The 17,889-nt window shown below is 37.7% G+C and overlaps 1 protein-coding gene across 1 annotated transcript in view; it reads right to left on the reverse strand.

Moving 5' to 3' along the window:
- eys (eyes shut homolog) overlaps positions 1–16,798 on the reverse strand; it is a 241,572-nt gene extending 224,774 nt beyond the window's left edge. The window contains exons 1-4 of the mRNA XM_082154578.1: positions 16,023–16,798; positions 12,254–12,370; positions 7,744–7,946; positions 5,355–5,470 (exon numbers count right to left, since the gene is read on the reverse strand). Of these exons, the coding sequence (XP_082010704.1) occupies positions 5,355–5,470; positions 7,744–7,946; positions 12,254–12,370; positions 16,023–16,779 (1,193 nt within the window). The 5' untranslated portion in view covers positions 16,780–16,798. The remainder of the gene's footprint in view (positions 1–5,354; positions 5,471–7,743; positions 7,947–12,253; positions 12,371–16,022) is intronic.
- Between the last annotated feature and the right edge of the window lie 1,091 nt (positions 16,799–17,889).

Consider the following 17,889-nt stretch of genomic DNA (forward strand, 5'->3'; position numbering starts at 1 on the left):
AAACAGATAAGAGAATACAACACACCATCAGTGTTGCAAACTATTTTCAAAGGAAAGTAGCTAACGCCTCCCCTAAAAGTCGCTAAATGTCGCTAGATGACGTCATACGTCAATTAGCATATTCATGACGTCATCGCGGCGAACTTGGGTTCTGCCTGCCTGTTTTTTCTCGTTAAAATCATGCTCACATACTGTATTTTAATATAACATACTAAAATATAATATAGCCGAATGTCCAATAAAGCTGTTCTCATTTACTATATTTTTTTGTCAGACAATAGAACGAGTAGCTATTGAATGACAATTTTTTATATGTGTAATATTATCTGAATTGAGAGAGTTCGGGAACTGGGTGAACTAAAGCACTGTGATAGTGAGTATTACAAGTGATAAGCATAAGTAATAAAATAAAATGGTCAAACTAAATTCTTTAAATATAAAACAAAAGATAAGTGATAAGTCCGTGGAAACAACACTGCTCATTCACGTCTGCCGTGCTGCTGCTCCTCTCTCAGCCATTCACTGAACAGGGTAGACGCAGAGAGAGGTGTGTGACGGCAAGGAGAACGCAAACCTCGCGCTCGCAGGGCTGTGCTGGAAACATTTGGAGGTTACTGAGGTTTGTCCAAAAAGTAGCTAGATTTGTCGCTAGTCGCTTTTTTGAAAAAATGTCGCCAACGGGGTCTGAAAAGTCGCTAAAAATAGCGACAAAGGCGCTAAGTTGGCAACACTGCACACCATACACTCCGGATACCTTGAGTGAAACTGAGTTTAAAACTACCCGGGTAGTAAGTCTTTCTTCTGTCATGTGACTACTTCTGCTTCTATTTTTTCTACTTAAATATTTATTTCCTGGAAGGATCAGACCTTATAAAAGAAAAAAAGAAGATAAATAACAACACAAGGAAAAGACTTTCTGAACTGTGTTTGCGGAACTGTTTATTTTATTTGTCATACCAAACAGGCCTAATTGTATTTTTTTTGTTTTTGTTCTATCAATTGTATGTTTACAAACTGGTACAAATACAATATATTTTCTTTATTTCACAAGTGGTAGGGAAATTGCTGTCTCAAATCCTCCTTACGGACTAAAGGCCAATTTTTACTTCTGCGTCGAGTGTACGCCGTAGTGTACGTCGTAGGCTACGCACGTAGGCGACGCCGTCGTGAGCATTTATACTTCTGCGAATGTCTGTGTTGCTCTGCAGTTACACCGCCGAAACGCTAGTTGGCGCGGGTGGGTTTTAATGTTCCACTGTGTTTACATTCCTCGCGGCTGTTTTGAGTTTAGGTTTCTACGAGCAATGGCGACTGAAGGAGTCATACAGATGGCTGTATTTCCGCACTTCTTCAAGCAATCTCTCGGTCACTTGGTCTATTTCCATGGCTCTTCACTGATCTTCGGAATTTAAAAATGGCGGGCGGGCGGTGCAGAGTGCAGAAGATCATTCCGGAAATGCGTAGGAGGAAACGCGATGCTATCCAGCCGACCAATCACAGATCTTGCGGTCCGCGTCGCATAGTTACATTTTTGAGGAGGTGCACGTCAGGGTACGGCGAAGGGTAGGACATATGGTACACGTCAATGCGTATGCTACGCCGTACCTTCTACGCGCACCCGACGCAGAAGTATAAATTGGCCTTTAGACGTAACTATATTGTAATACTACTGTGCCCATTCAACCTGATCAGTTAATTTAGAACACTACACTAGAGTGATACAACGGGTTAAATATATATATACACACACACACACATAGTTGTAATAAAAATTATTCAACCCCCATTGTAAATCAGGTTTATTGGCAAAATTTACAGACTTTTAGCTGTTTGCAATGAACAAATCAAACAAAAAAGTAATTGAAATAGCTAGAAGTGGTCTCCCCAAATTCAACTGAAAATGCAACTTTTAATGACTTATGTAGTCTCAAAATTATTCAACCTCTTCATAGCATTAAGGGTACTGCGTTTCAGTGGTTCTCGTCATATTTGACCAACAGAACCTTTTCTGTAGTGATTGGGAATTCGTCCTCCTCTACTACTTCTCTCCTGCGGGGTGCCACAAGGCTCTATTCTCGGACCGGTTTTATTTTCGCTCTACATGCTGCCTCTTGGGTCCATCATAGCCAGGCATAACATAGCTTATCACTGCTATGCTGATGATTTGCAAATTTATTTGCCTATGAGTCCAACAAACACTGATGCATTTGGGTCACTAATTGATTGCATTGATGACATTAAATTATGGTTAGAGCAAAATGTCCTTAATTTGAATGAAGATAAGACTGAATATATTTTATTTGGTGAGTCTGCAACCTCTGACCCTAATACGCTAATTTCAAAGCTTAGACCGACTATCAGAAATCTCGGTGTGACTTTTGATAGTAGCCTGAAATTTGACAAACAAATTGACACTGTGGTTAAAGCTAGTTTTTTTCAGCTACGTCTATTGGCCAAGGTCAAACCATTTTTAAATCGTTCGGACCTTGAGAAAGCTATTCATGCTTTTATTAGTTCAAGACTAGATTATTGTAATGCGCTTTATGTTGGAGTCTCGCAGTCATCACTCAGGCGCCTTCAGCTGGTGCAGAACGCAGCAGCCCATCTTCTAACTAACACACGCAAATGTGAGCATATAACTCCAATTCTTTTTTCGCTCCACTGGCTTCCAGTTTCTTTTAGAGTTGATTTTAAGATTTTATTGTTTGTTTTTAAAGCTCTCAATGGCCTCGCACCACCTTACATACAGTAACTGAAATGTTAACTTTGCGTCAATCAAACAGGGCTCTTAGATCAACAAACCAACTTTTGCTGATAGTCCCAAGGACAAGGTACAGACTCTGGGGTGACCAGGCTTTTTCTGTAGCTGGGCCAAGCCTTTGGAACAAGCTACCTGCTGATATACGTACAATCACTGACTTGGGCCTCTTTAAGGCTAAGCTTAAGACTTATTTATTTAGACTGGCTTTTAATTCATAGCAGTTGTTGTGGCATTTTGTGTTTTCTTTGTGGCATACATTTTGTTTTTATATTTTGTTTTGTGGCATTATATATTTTGTATATATTTTATTATATTTTGCATTATATTGTTGTCATTATATATTATTATTTTTATTTATTTATTTAACTTTTTTTTCCTGGAAAGCACTTTGGTTCACCTTGAGTGTTGTAAAGGGCTGTATAAATAAATTTTGATTGATTGATTGATTGATTGATTGATTGATTGATTGATTGATTGATTGATAGCAAGCATCTTTAGTACTCTTTTGCTGTTACTCATGAGAAATAGCCTCCAGTTCAGTAATATTCTTGGGTTTTCGTGCTGCAACCGCCGCCTTCAAATCCCACCAGAGATTTTCTATGGGGTTCAAGTCAGGTGACAGTGATGGCCACTGTAGAATCTTCCAGAACTTCTTCTGCAACCAAGCCTTGGTGAAAGTTGAGGAATGCTTGGGATCATTGTCCTGTTTGGAAGGTCCAATGATGCCCAAACTTCAGCTTCCTCATTGACTGCATGATGGCATTTCTCTTAGGATTTCCTGATATATAAAAATTAATTCATTTTGCTTTCCACATGCTGCATGTTTCCAGTGCCAGAGGATGCAAAGCAGCCCCAGAGCATCACCGAGCACCACCATGCTTATCCTTTTGAGCGGTACGGTCCCATAAATGGGATTTTTATTTCTGTGCCCCTGAGAGTATGGTCCCACATATGGGATTTAGAATGTTCAGTGACGTCACATAACTAACATATTCAAACTGTGCTTTTGCGCTTTGGCTGGCTCTGTGCCAGAGATGGACGCGCTCAGCGCATGTCATATATCATGCAGTTTACTCTATTCTTCTCCCAGTTCACCGGCCACTTACTTACAAGTATTTCAGGAGAAACTGATGAATTCACGTGCTGTAAATCCGACTGAAAGGACTCTCTAAACTGCGGCAAACAAACATGACGGTCCCCATCTCACGCTATAGATCAAGATAATTTATAAAGGTTTTTAAACAACAAAACAAACTCACAGGTATTTGAGAATCGGAATATCAGATAGTTGATGACATGGTGAGCAAGTTTGTGAAAAAGGAAATAAAAGCGATACATCTGTCATTTAGTGTTATAGTGGCTGCGGTGTGTCACGTGACAAGCATGACGTGTCGCCATGGAAACAATAAGGGGAAATGTTCTATAATATCAGTTGCCTAAAAATAAAAATAAACACTCTGGGGGGTCAGCTAGAATATTTTAAATTTACACGTGAAAGGTTTAACTGTAGACAGAATGTTCTTTTCAGCATATGCTTCATTCTTCTTCCTCCAGGCATACCGCTGATCCATAGGGCCGAAAATGTCCTTCGCAGAACAGAATCCCAAAACTTCTGTGGCTTATTTCTATGATTTTGAGCAAACTTTTTTTGTGCTTTTTTGGTCAGTAGTGATGCAGTCTTGGAGTTCTGGCATGGAAACCATCTGCGTTTAGTATGCGCCTTCCTGTGCAAGCTGAAACCTCAGTGCCTGTTGTCACCAAGTCTTGCTGCAGGTCTTTTGCAGTCAATTAAGGGTTTTTCTTTCTCAGAAATCTGGTTGCAGCCGTTGATAGCTTCTTTTTTCTGCTTCGTCCAGGTAGCTTAACCACTGTTCCTTTAACTTTGAACTTGCGAACTATGCTCCCAAAAATAAAGTTCCAAATAAATCTATAATATTAAAATATCAATAAAGTGGGGTCTATATTTTTTAATTAGTCTTAGTTAGATAAACACAACACAATAGAGCATGAAAATATTTCTACTTTTGTAAAAACACAGATTTTCAGTCTGGCCAATCATGAAATAGCTGTGTCATCATCAGAGCTTGAACAGCCGCTCTGGAGAAGCTGCGCTGACTGAGCTGTACTTTAATGGCATATGCCAAATTAACATGGTGAAGACACTGTCTCAAGTCGGTCAAAATTTCTAACTGACATGCACTGCTGCAAATCTAATGCAGATCAATATGCACAGCACAGCATGAAGTCGAATATAACAAGACTGATTAACAACATACACCTTGGATCAATGAAGGGAGCAAACCTTAAACACTGAGAAAAACAATATCAAACTTCAAAATAAGAGCACAACATGGACATGAAAACAGAATACCACTACTCTGATATTGGAATAACATGCACTAAATAATAATTCAAAATAAGACAAGGAATACTGAACTAAAAAGTTCATTCAAGTTCAACTTTCCAATTAAAAGCATCCCTAAAGTTTTCTTAAGGCTCTGACAAGAGAAATTATAATTAAAAAGCCTTTATCAGAAATGCTAATGCTGTTGACCTGAGCTAACAAGTCATTAAGTATTCTCAATTCTCTTACCTGCAATGATACTGGCCATTCTGAATAACACAGATGCCACCATTGAGACAGGGCAAAGTGCCACACACCTCTGCCTTCTCCGAGCATTCCGGGTCTACACAAATGCATGTGGAATTCTGTATAAAAGAAAGGAAACACCCCAAGGAGGGTTGGTTACATGTCAATTGGAACACTAAGGTGAGCTTGAATACCATTATATTTGCATCACCAAACACTTTTTCACCAAGTGCCGTTGGTGCTCGGCCAGAGCTGGGGCTTAGCCCAGGGGATCTGCAAACTCACATTTCCACTAATTTGAAAGCCAAACAATGTAACTGGCTGTGTACTGTGACCCAGCCGCAAACAATGTAACTGGCTATGTAACACAGCCGCAAACAAGCATAGTGCATCATAGACTTTGTTAGTAGTTTTGAGAACCTATTTAAACATCTTTCAGCAGTTTAAGCGTGTCTCAGCAGTTCTCTCTTACATCTTATTGCACTTGAATGGTCGAAATGCACACAATTATGTCAAAATTCCCATCCTGTGGAGTATTCATGTTCACAGTCAGTTATGTCTCAAGTGAAAGTAACAAGTCGGATGTAAACCAGATGTGTATCAGTATATTGGATCCATACATTTGCTCTTAAAGTGACAGCAGCCTAATAAACCTAATTTGACCTGTCTATGTCAAATCAAACAAAAGTTAAAATAACTTATTGCTCTTGACTGAATAACTTTTTAGCTTAAATAAGAAAAAAAAAAAAAATATATATATATATATATATATATATATATATATATATATATTTAATTCATACAGTGAAGACTATGCAGTATTTTATTTTCACATTTTATTATTCCATTTCTGTTCTATTTCTGAATTACACGTTAAATAAACCTATTGTACCTCAAAAACTTAATTAGTTTAATTCATATTTTTGTTATCCAACATTTATTTTTGTAAATAAAATAATAACTATATCTCGATGATTGTTCTTGTGAAATAAAATGTATCATGTGAAATAGGTAATATAGGAAATAGGAAATGCACCGATACCAGTACTCGGGTTTTGGTCCGATACTGTGCTCATGTACTTGTAAAACTACCCCGATACAACCGCACCCGATACCACTTTAAGGGGCCATTCCCGTCTGTCTTTGCTATGCAACCATGAACATAGGCGCAAAACTATTATGAGCGCGCTTGCTGCGCCCCTTCATTTCATCGAAAAACGCGATATGTGAACAGCCCGTTATGGCAACGTGACATTAGCCCTTATTTAGGTATACAGATCGCTTTTCTCAAACATCAACACTGCTTTCATCAAGTTTCAAAAACTTGTTGAGGACATTATCCTGTCCCGTGACGACTGATGTTATTGCTTCCTGGTTTGAGACCAGCTTTATTTGAGAGGAAACGTGCAGAACGGGGCCAGATTGGACACCGGCTCTGGCACCAGCACAGGCACAGGCACCCTGTCGGTAACCTTGGACTGCCTACAGGACAAACAAAATTAGTGACTTAGAACATAATTTTTTCTTTGGAACTGATCATGCCAAACCTGGGAAATAACCAGCACTGGAGCATCCAGAGCTGAATAAGCAGTACAATAGACAAGGCATTAGCTGGTTCTGCTCTCCGACTTTCACTAACCGATCCTGACATCAATATTATTTCTGACTCAGTCGTTCAAAGATGAGTAATAGAAGCTGAGAACAATCCCAGATGAAAGTAATACGGAGACTCCCACTGATATAAGCATTGGTGCAGTTCTGGAGCGGCGTGAAGGATTATTTCATTTTCATACAGATGAGCTCTCTTAGGAGGATGTCTCAGACAGACCAAATCAATGTCAAACAAATCAATTTAATGTGTCTGAGTGTGTGTATGTGTGTTAGGGAGAGATTAAAGTCTATCTTTACTGTCCATGCTCTCAAATGACTAAGGTGCCTCATGAGAATCTGCAATGGACAGGCCCATGTGCTGAATCTCACTACCAAGTAAATGAAGGTCACACAAGACAATTAGTCTGCTACTGGCCCACTTTCTTCTAAATTCATCTCTTCATTACAGTAATGGATCATGAACACCAGACTGTAACTGTAACAATCTGGGGAAACATTTCTAAGTGAACATGGCACAAACGTCCCATAATTCCATTTATTGTGCTATACTGAATATGCAACAACTTGCTCCAGTCCAATAAAAAAATATTACATATGCCATGCCCATTCTGCTATCAAAACAATTATTAATGGTTATTGTAACCTTCAACATGACACAGGCTGATCCGCTTCAGGTGTGTCACAGAAATTTGCATGTGGCATTTCAAATTAATCACATTCTCTCAGGCCCCCAAAAAAAAACAGCATTAGGTACAATGTAGAAAAAAAGAAAAGGCCTCACAAGTTTGTCTATGGTGCAGGCTTCGTCCAGTTGACATCCGTTAGACTTGCAGAAGCTGTCAAGCTCAGTGGTGGTCTCACAGTTGAGGCCTGTGAAACCCCCTGGGCATGTGCAAACATATCTATTTGCAGTCTCCTCACAGCGACCGTCATTCCAGCACGGGTTTGAATCGCAGAGGAGCCTCTTTCGATCACAGTAAGTACCTGCAATGCAAGAATTTGTTGAGAATGAATGGATATTAAATGATCATCCTTAAAATGAATGAAAACACATGCTTCCATCAAGCATTCGTGCGTAACAACTTTGATGATTAAATCTTTCATTTTGTGAATGCTTTTTTTTTTCTTCTTAAAAATTTAGGATAAAATTTAGAACACAAAACCAGTCACGAGTCACACGGGTATATTTGTGGCAATAGCCAACAATACATTGTATGGGTCAAAATTATTGATTTTTCTTTTATCATTAGGATATTAAGTAAAGATCATGTTCCATGAAGATATTTTGTAAATTTCCTACCGTAAATATACAAAACATTTATTTTTGTGAGTGAATGAGGCACAGTCGCGAACATAAATGTAGAACTTTAAAGGAGATTTTCTCAATGTTTCGATTTTTTTGCACCCTCAGATTTCAGATTTTCAGATCGTTGTATCTCGACCAAATATTGTCCTATCCTAACAAACCATACATCAATGGAAAGCTTATTTATTCAGCTTTCAGATGATGTACTGTATAAATATCAATTTAAAAAAATTGACCCATGTGACTGGTTTTGTGGTCCAGGGTCACAAATGATTAAATCACAACCGTAATGGGATTTGCAATAACACATTCCCTCTCGGGATCGATTAAATGAATAAACATCAGCACTTATTTTCTTAAAGTATGTTCAAATATTATTCAAATACACTAATAATCTGATTTAAGACAGCTGATCTTTAGCTCCAAATCATGTTCATAATAATTGTACGCTTCTGACTGCTTAGTGAGAACAAATGTTCAAACTTTACGACTACAATGACAGCGGACAATTGCTCCAGCATATCAAAAGTACTGAAAGTCTCAGCGTGGCGTCCCATGGCTCTCATTTGGTCTGATGAAAAATGAGAACAAAGCTCATTTCACTCTCCCACTTCTCTGGATGCTTCACTAATGTGAAGGTTCAATGGCCCAAATTATGTCCCCATCGTCCATAAAACAAGCAACCTGATCATATTGGCTGAAGGTTTTGGACCGAGAACATCTAGGCTGCGTGTTCCTCTAAGGTAACTCTGGATTGGAACATCAGTCTGATTTCCGCTCGTCGCAGGTTAAATTTAGACTTGACTATGCAGCACTGTAGGTTCAAGGTGAACATGATTTGATTTTATTCCCTAGTGGTTCTCTGTTTGCTTTTGCTTCCCCCCTCCATGTTCCTCAGCAGGAGCTAACTCATTTATCTTCCTTGTTACTGCGTTTTCTTTTTGTCGTTCAGTTTTTTTTAAAAGCATATTCCAGTGTGTTAAGCTCATGGGATGATACAAAGGTCATCCGTCCCAGAGGCACCCAACTGCTTTTGAGGACACACCACTGGGCGTCATTCTAAGTGTACGTCTCTCTGCAGTGTTTCTCAATTGAAAATGAAAAGCTCTTGACAGCTTAATATATTCTTTTATTTTTACAAGAACTACAGTACCTTTGATTGGCAACCATCCCTTGCGTGAGGTCTTTGAAATAGTAATGCATCATATAGGTACATGATTCAATGTTTGATAAAGGTTGATGACTTCATGAAGGTTGATGAAAATCATAAAAGCGGTGATATGAAACAGATAGTGCCACCCTGCTGTGCATTACCTTGAGATATAAACCCATCTAAATCAAAAGCCAACCTTGCCATTAAAACCACTCAAAAACGAGACAATTACAGGATTTGAATTTCCACAAAAACCATGGGGCAGGTGAATAGCAAAATGAATAGTGTACCCAATAGGGCATATCCTATTAATTTCGTAACATGCGGATACAAAAACCGCTGGCAGACTGAATAAGGTACACAGGAGAGTGGAATCAAAAGAAAATCTCATTTGAAGTGTCCCACGAGTGGGCCTCATTATTATGTGTGTGTAGGCTCTGGTCCGTAAGGGCAGTCGGGAACCGGGCCAGCCGTTAACTTCACTATGATTAATGGGGTGACAGCTTGAGCAAAGTCAGAGAGCTGCTGGCCCCACAGGGTGCCCGAACAGAGCAGAACTGGAGACCAGTTACTTTCAGTTCCTCACAAGGTGCTCCAAGAATATGTAATGAGAGACTGTGCTGATCACAGTGCAACAGTTCTTGTGGTTATCTGCCATCAAACTGAGGTGAATCATTTGTAATATGTGACCCTGGACGACAAAACCAGTCACATGGGTAAATTTTTTGAAATTGAGATATATACATAACATGAAAGCTGAGATATATACATAACATGAAAGCATACATTGATGTATGGTTTGTTAGAATAGGACAATATTTGGTCGAGATACAACTATTTGATAATCTGGAATCTGAGGGTGCAAAAAAATCAAAACATTGAGAAAATCTCCTTTAAAGTTGTTAATTTATGTTGGCGATTGTGCTGCATTCACTCACAAAAATAAATGTTTTATGATCTTTACTTAATATCCTAATGATTTTTGGCATAAAAGAAAAATCGATAATTTTGACCCATACAATGTATTGTTGGCTATTGCCACAAATATACTCATGCCACATGTGACTGGTTTTGTGGTCCAGGGTCACATATGTGGCTGCGATAAAGGCAAATGAGACACAGAGATTTTATGCTCATGGAACAAAGATGTTTTGAAAACTTCCGGAAGAATTCATTTCCAACAGTCAGCTTCACACAAAAGCAAACATGCCGCTTCTTGTAAAGTTGTCGCATCTTACTGCAGTGCTAGACTCTTAAGCCATAAAACAACATATATACTGTATATAGTTTGGGGTCAGTATTTTAATAAAATTAAGACTTTTATTCAAGGGTGCATTAAATTGATCGGTAACACTTTACATTGGTCAACTAACAATGAGCAAAACATTTGTTACAGTATTTATGAATCTTCATTAATGTTAGTTAATACAAATCCAGCTGGTCATTGTTTGTTCAGGTAAGATCACAGTGCCTTAACTAATGTTGACAAATACAACTTTTGAGTTTAATAATGTATTAGTAAATGTTGAAACTAACATTAAGATTAATAAATGCTGTTGAAGTGCAGTTCATGTTAACTAAAGTAGTTAACTCATGTTAACTAATGAAACCTTATTGTAAAGTGTTACCAAATAAATGCTGTTCTTTTGAACATTTTATTTATCAAAGAAAAAGAAACATACCACAGTTTCCACAAAAATATTAAGCAACACAACGGTTTTAAATTGATAATAAAAAAAAAAACGTAGTTCAATTTCAAATCAACTTAGAATGATTCGGAAGGATCATGTGACAATGAAGACTGGAGTAATTATGCTGAAAATTCACAATATTATCACAATATCACAGTTAGTTGTTAGTTGATATTTGAGTAAGATATATAAAAAATAAAAATAAATGCTGCCTTGTCTGAGACCCTTGAAAAATCAAAAGAGGCTGTGATGCAGATTGCAAAGTGTTCCTTTGCCAGTTTACTCTGAGTGGTTAATCTCAAGTGAAAATTCATCATAGATTGTGATAGTCCTAAATCTGTGTCAGACAAACCCGACATTTTTCTTCCACATTAAAGCTGTAGGCATGACATTAGAGGCTGCTATCTGCTCGAACAAACAGCCGCTACACAAAAGTCAATTAATCAACAAGCAAAGGCCACCTGGACCTCAGACTGGAGTCTTTATCATGATGTTATTATCAGGAACGCCCAAGGGACCATGAAACTTTTGTTACACATTTGTGGGTGAGATGCTCATTAGCCCAGCAATGGTTTTACAGAAGCAAATGAGACTCATTACTTTCCAAACGCCTGTCATGGCCGTGCCTCATAAACAGACTGGAAAGGACACAGGAGCATAATTTTTTTATTTCCATTGCTTTTCTACAGGAAAGGCCCCATTCATGAGTTTTATCAACCTAAGCATATCACTCAAATGAAGCCACAGCTAAAGCCTTTATTAAATAACTGGTCATTTATGCGCCAAGAATCTTCTAAAGACTTTCATATATGAAGGCTTCAATTGTTCAATTTTTCAAATCCGCTTCTTCACTTAGATAAGACAGCTTAATGTGAATAGATATAAAAAAAGGAAAAAAAAGCCTCACTCAGATTTGAGTTTGCATAATTGCGCTGCCATTGTGAAGGCACCCAAAATGACCCATCATTAATCACATGACTCATTATCAAAACATAATGAGTCGAATGAAGCCAAACAGTAAAAAATTAAACGTGCATTACTGGACCTCAGAAGAAATATCACTCTATTGTGAAGTGCATTATTCACAGAGGCTTTCTAAAATTATTCTGATTTGAATCAAAAACTGTAACTGTATACTTGCCTGTATATCCTGTGAAACATTCACATCTGTAGGAAGTTGTTGAGACCTGTACACAAGCTCCTTCCTTGCACCCTTTTCTGCAATTCTGATATCCAATGATTTCAGAGCAGTTGACACCTTTGGTGTGAAAATAGACATTAGCTATATTGAATCCATGCATATTATTCAGTACATTATCAGATTTTTTTGGGGCATGCCTAATGTCAAAATAGTTTATATAATTATATAATGTAAAGGATTTCAGAAGAAATTTCTGCCTTCTGCATTCAATAATTCTCTATCACCTTCAGTGATATATACACAAATATTGATTTTACAATACTTCATATATGCAATCTGGTTTGACCTTTGCAAATTTTTTTTATATCAACACATATTAAAGGAATACCCACTTCAATGTAATAGTTATCAATAGTTAAATAATAGTTATTTTAAATGCCAAAAAAAAAAAAAAAAAAATGTGTCATTAAAGTAGTCCATGAAACGGTGAGCAATGTCACAAGCCTTCTAAAATCGTAATAGCTTTTGTGTGAGGAGTAGAGTGAAATTTAAGTAACTATTCACGTTACTATCTATCGTCGCATTTAAATAGCTTTTTCAAATTCCAGCGTTGCATTAAAGCCAGGGGGGCAATGTTTCGTAAAAAATTGAAGCTTCCCCGGGCGCCGCCATTGATTAGCAGACCCCCACCTGCTGTTAGCATTCCATTGCCTCCCATTCATTTTGGCGTCACTTTGACAGCGAATAACTTTACATCTGAGGCGTTTAAAGACTCCATTTGTCCATTATTTATTTCTAAAGAAACACGAAAATGTATAAAATGCTCCATTACCTTGTATCTTACGTTATGGCCCCGTAGAAGCCGTTTTTGTAAAAATAGGCTAACGATTGCGTCATAACCACGCAACTCTCTGTCGCACAGTAGAGAATTACCGTATGGACAGGAGGAGAAGCTTGCGCGCAATCGGGGTGACGTGGAGGCAAAATGACAAAGTAATTAATCAGAATACTTAACAAAAGTTGCTCCTGCTCCAAGCTCATGGACACCTCCTACTCACACTCTCCGTCTCTGCAAGTTTCGGAAGGGAATGATTCAGATTTCTCTTGGCACAGATACTAGAAGACAGACGGGTTGCTCACGTCACATCTACGTCGTCAAGCTCAGTTTGAGTCTGCGCAGTACGCTCGACCATCAGGAAGTGAGAGCTTCTAATTGACTTCACTTTTCTCTGTTGAATCCAATGGGGTCGCTGTGTCCATTTCTTTTACTGTCTATGATTAAAGCGCGCCACGCAGCGACGCGTTGGTCATGTGACACGAGACAACCCAATAGTGCTTGGCGACATTCCAAATGCGTGCCATTTTTGAATTGAGAGGATATGGATATTTAATACAACTTTAATGGATATTTTCTTTGACATTCAAAATCATATTGCACTGAAGGACATTCTACCTTTCACGGAAGTAAGAAAAGGAAACTGTCTTGAAACTGCATTAGGTGAGTAAGTAGCCTACATAATTTAATTTTGAATTCTATCTATCTATCTATCTATCTATCTATCTATCTATCTATCTATCTATATATCTATCTATCTATCTATCTATCTATCTATCTATCTATCTATCTATCTATCTATCTATCTATCTATCTATCTATCTATCTATCTATCTATCTATCTATCTATCTATCTAGTGCTTTTTAAGGGGATCATATTATGAACAAAGATGATGTTATTGAATGAAGAGGCTGGATTGTAAGTAAGAATGTTACGGGTGAAAAGGTTAGCCAATCATGACAGTAAATGGAAAATGGTAATGGCAAAAAATAAATTACAACTGTTTTTGAATAAAGAAACATTGATTACAGTAAGATACCCCTCCCATCCTTATTTTTTTTTTCTTCTCTTGACCATAGATTAATAGATGGCACAAAATATTAATTTCATCAACACAATTGTTGAATGCTCTTCTTAATTTCATCTGGGTGTCAATACATTTTAGATTGAATCAGTTAAAACTGGTTAAATGATGCAATGTTGTGATCGGTTTGAACTCTCATCGTGCACCAGATGAATTTAACTTCAAAATGTTGCCCACAGGAGTGAGATTGTGTGTTAGGTTGACCTCGGTCTCTGTAATAATTATTCTTTTTAATTAATTATTTTGTTTTCAAATGAAAGAGTAAAATTTGAAATTAAACCCTTGGGGTAGACGGACCTGAGTGGCATGCTTTCTATCTATATATATAATATACAGGGGTGCACACAGGTTTTTCAGTCTGGTTTGGTGCTCACACTGTACATAGTGGAGTGTGACCTAGGCCTATTTAATATAACTATAAAAATTATAATAATAATAATTGTAGTGTTATTTCACTTTATTTACTTAGCTTTTTAAATAAAATAATAAATAAAGTGGGATAATACTATTAGGCTATATATATAAAAAAAAAAAAAAAGAGTATTAAATAAAAATACAATTATAATTATTACAATGTAAGATTCAATGTAAGGTTTTCAAACCTAAAATCAGCAAGCTTTTATTTTGGCGGGTTCAGTTCAAAGGGGAATCATAGTTAGTTGATCTAAAGCTGTGATTTTGCATTAGCAGCTGTCAAAACCATGTCGGTACGCAAATGAGTGGTCTCAACTTATTTACCAAGCGCATTTATTATTTTGGTCTCGCATGCGCACCTGCACACCACTTATGTGCACCCCTGTAAATATATATATATATATATATATATATATACCATCTGTGATAAGTTTCAGTTCTCTGCTTTAATCTGACTCAGACCACTCTGGTCTAGTTGTGATAACATGGTACCTAGTGGTCTCTCGGGAACGCCGCTAGTAGTGCTTCTCATAGAAGTAGAATGAATTATTCAGCAGACATAAAAACAAACCACATTAGCTAGTTTGACAACATTACACCACTTTAAATACTCAACTCTCCTTGGTGCTCACCAAGAGACCAACATTTAAACAACACTCGGATGCCAATTTTATTGACAAGCAAGACAGGGAAAAGAAAACTAGCCTAAATGGGATAAAGTCATTTTAAAAATGCCTATTCAAATAAATTGTCCATAGGGGCTCTGGTTTTGAAATAATTGCACGGTGCTAAATGTGGAGCGCTTGCAATTATAACAGATACATAATAAATAAGTGTCTTCAAAGAAACTAGGCTGTTCTCTGTAGGTGGACACCCATTAAACCTCCCCCATCCATTATGATTGAAAGGTCAGAATGGATTCATAATGGACTCTGCATTAAACGAATGTTAAGCTCACATTAAGCTCAGTCGACTAGTATTTGCTGGCATAATTTTGATTACAACTAAATATAATTTCAATTTAAGTTGAAGGTTAAAATGGCAGGTTAAACTGCAGGGTTGTGCACCATTCTGAATTTCATTGAGAATGCTTTATACATTTCTGAATTTGATTTAAGGTAGCAAACAGGATGCAGAGTTACAATTGAATGTTATTAAAATTAATTGAAATTCATATAAATGTACATTTGCAAGAATACAACAAGAAAAAAATGTCAAGACCATTTTAAATGTTGATTTGACAAAGCCTTGTTTGAATGATTTGAAAAAGATTGTAAGTGCATAACTGTAACTGCAAGTTTTGCTTTATGCAATAAATGTCACCAGTGGAGCTTAACTTGTATTGAGCCTGCATATTTATTTTAAGTTATTACAATTATATTTACTAAACAACAGACAAATGTTCACTTCTGCAGAGTAAACTAGAATTCCTCACCTGTGAATGGAGCGAGACAAAGACATTCGTAAGGTGGGAGATCTGTGTAGGCAGTTCTCTTGTTCACGCAGGTGCCTCCGTTTAAACAGGGCTGTTCATAGCATCCATCAATGTTCTCACAATAATGTCCAGAAAATTGTTTATGGCACTGACAGCTAAATGAATCGTCCTTAAATGTAGCTTTGCATTCACCTTTACCCGAACACAGGCGAAGAAGAGGTGAGCTCTGGCAGTGCTGAGGCTTTACCAGAAGTGCAATGCGTAGGCCAAGCCTACACAGATGACTACTGCCTCTATGAACGACCGTGAAGTAATTCATACCGTACGCCAGCCACTTCGATTCCACTTGCAAAGTACCATTAATACTGTTGGCGAACACCAACTGCTCCTTTCTTGGCTCTGAAATCAAGCAGTTTTCAAACTCCTCTTTGGACACTTTGATTAGGTGGATACCATATTGTTCCAGTGTTTTGTCAGCAAAAACAAACATCACATCTCCCAGTTGAAGTTCCAGTGGGCAAAGCTGAGGAAAGCGATATGGCCCAGTTGTCCACAAGTATCCATTTGTTTCTGTTTGTCTGTTCCAGCACTGGGTCAAGCTGCTGCAGGTGTTCTCCATGAGGGTCCACCTCACGCTGATGTTCTTTGGCTGAGTGTGCCATTCACGAGACGTGGCTCTGCGACAGGTTACCTGGCCATAGATGGTGCCATCTATTACACAGCTGAGCAGGAAGGCAATGAGAACTAGTTTTCTCATGTCTTTCTTCAACCTTGACTGTTTCTTTATTTAGCCACTTGATGCTTTTCTTCAGTCTGAAGCTTTTCTGGATCTTTGAACTGCAAGTTTTGATGTCTGTAAGCAAATATGTACAGTGCAGTATAAGCATGTTGCAAAAACAGCATGTTTACAGCCTTTAAAATGTATTATTGAAACAGAAATGTCTCTAAGAAACATATAGCATATTTTCTAGCAATACATTGATAGATCACCCAAAAAAGACAGTTGTCATTTTTCCTTCATTTATTCACTTACTCTCATGTTTTTGAAGAATCATTATGATTTTGTCATATAATCACCATTAGGGCTGGGTGTCGATACAGATTTTCTGATTCAAATCAAATTCTGATTCATAAACTCTCAATAAGATTCTGATGCATTTGAGTATATTTAGTTAGAATGGCCATTTTGCTTACATACTGTATGAAACTTTCTAAATTATACAGGGCCATGTTGCAGACTGATTCAGATAAGAATCTGGCCACACTACTTGCACGTAGGGGTGTGCGATATCATGATTTTGGATCGTGAACGATTAAAATGTCTCCACGATCTGCTATTTGAAGGAATATCGTAGTACAGTGCACATTCTGTCAGGCCTGTTTACACCTGGTATTAAGATGTGTTTTGGTCAATCAGATCACAAGTGGACGACGCTAAATACAGGTGTTAACGGGGTCTAAAACCTTTTGAGCTTGTCCACTTTGGACCACTTCCAGAGGTAGTCAAAAACGCATTTGACCGGATTGCTTTTGTAAACACATTCGACCAGCCGCAAAAGTCCGCCTACTGACCTCACGTGTAAACATTATGGGAAGCTCAGTTCAGTTATAGTTCTGGCGCCTCCGTCCAAACATACTGTACAACACAAAATACATTCAAATAATTTAGCAACACAGCGGTAGCATTACTCTCACCTGACACTGCAGTTCTCTGCAATCAAAAAGTTTAATATTTGCATGTGTTTTAAAAGCCTGATGATATTGAGATTGTGATATTTACACTTTTATTTGTGGTAAAATGATATTTTTGCCATGCCCTTGTCCACCCCTACTTGAACAGTATGTTTTTGATTCACTTGAAAAGAAC

This window comes from Leuciscus leuciscus (genome assembly GCF_965113295.1).
Source record: "Leuciscus leuciscus genome assembly, chromosome: 22".
NCBI classification, from domain to species: Eukaryota; Metazoa; Chordata; class Actinopteri; order Cypriniformes; family Leuciscidae; genus Leuciscus; species Leuciscus leuciscus.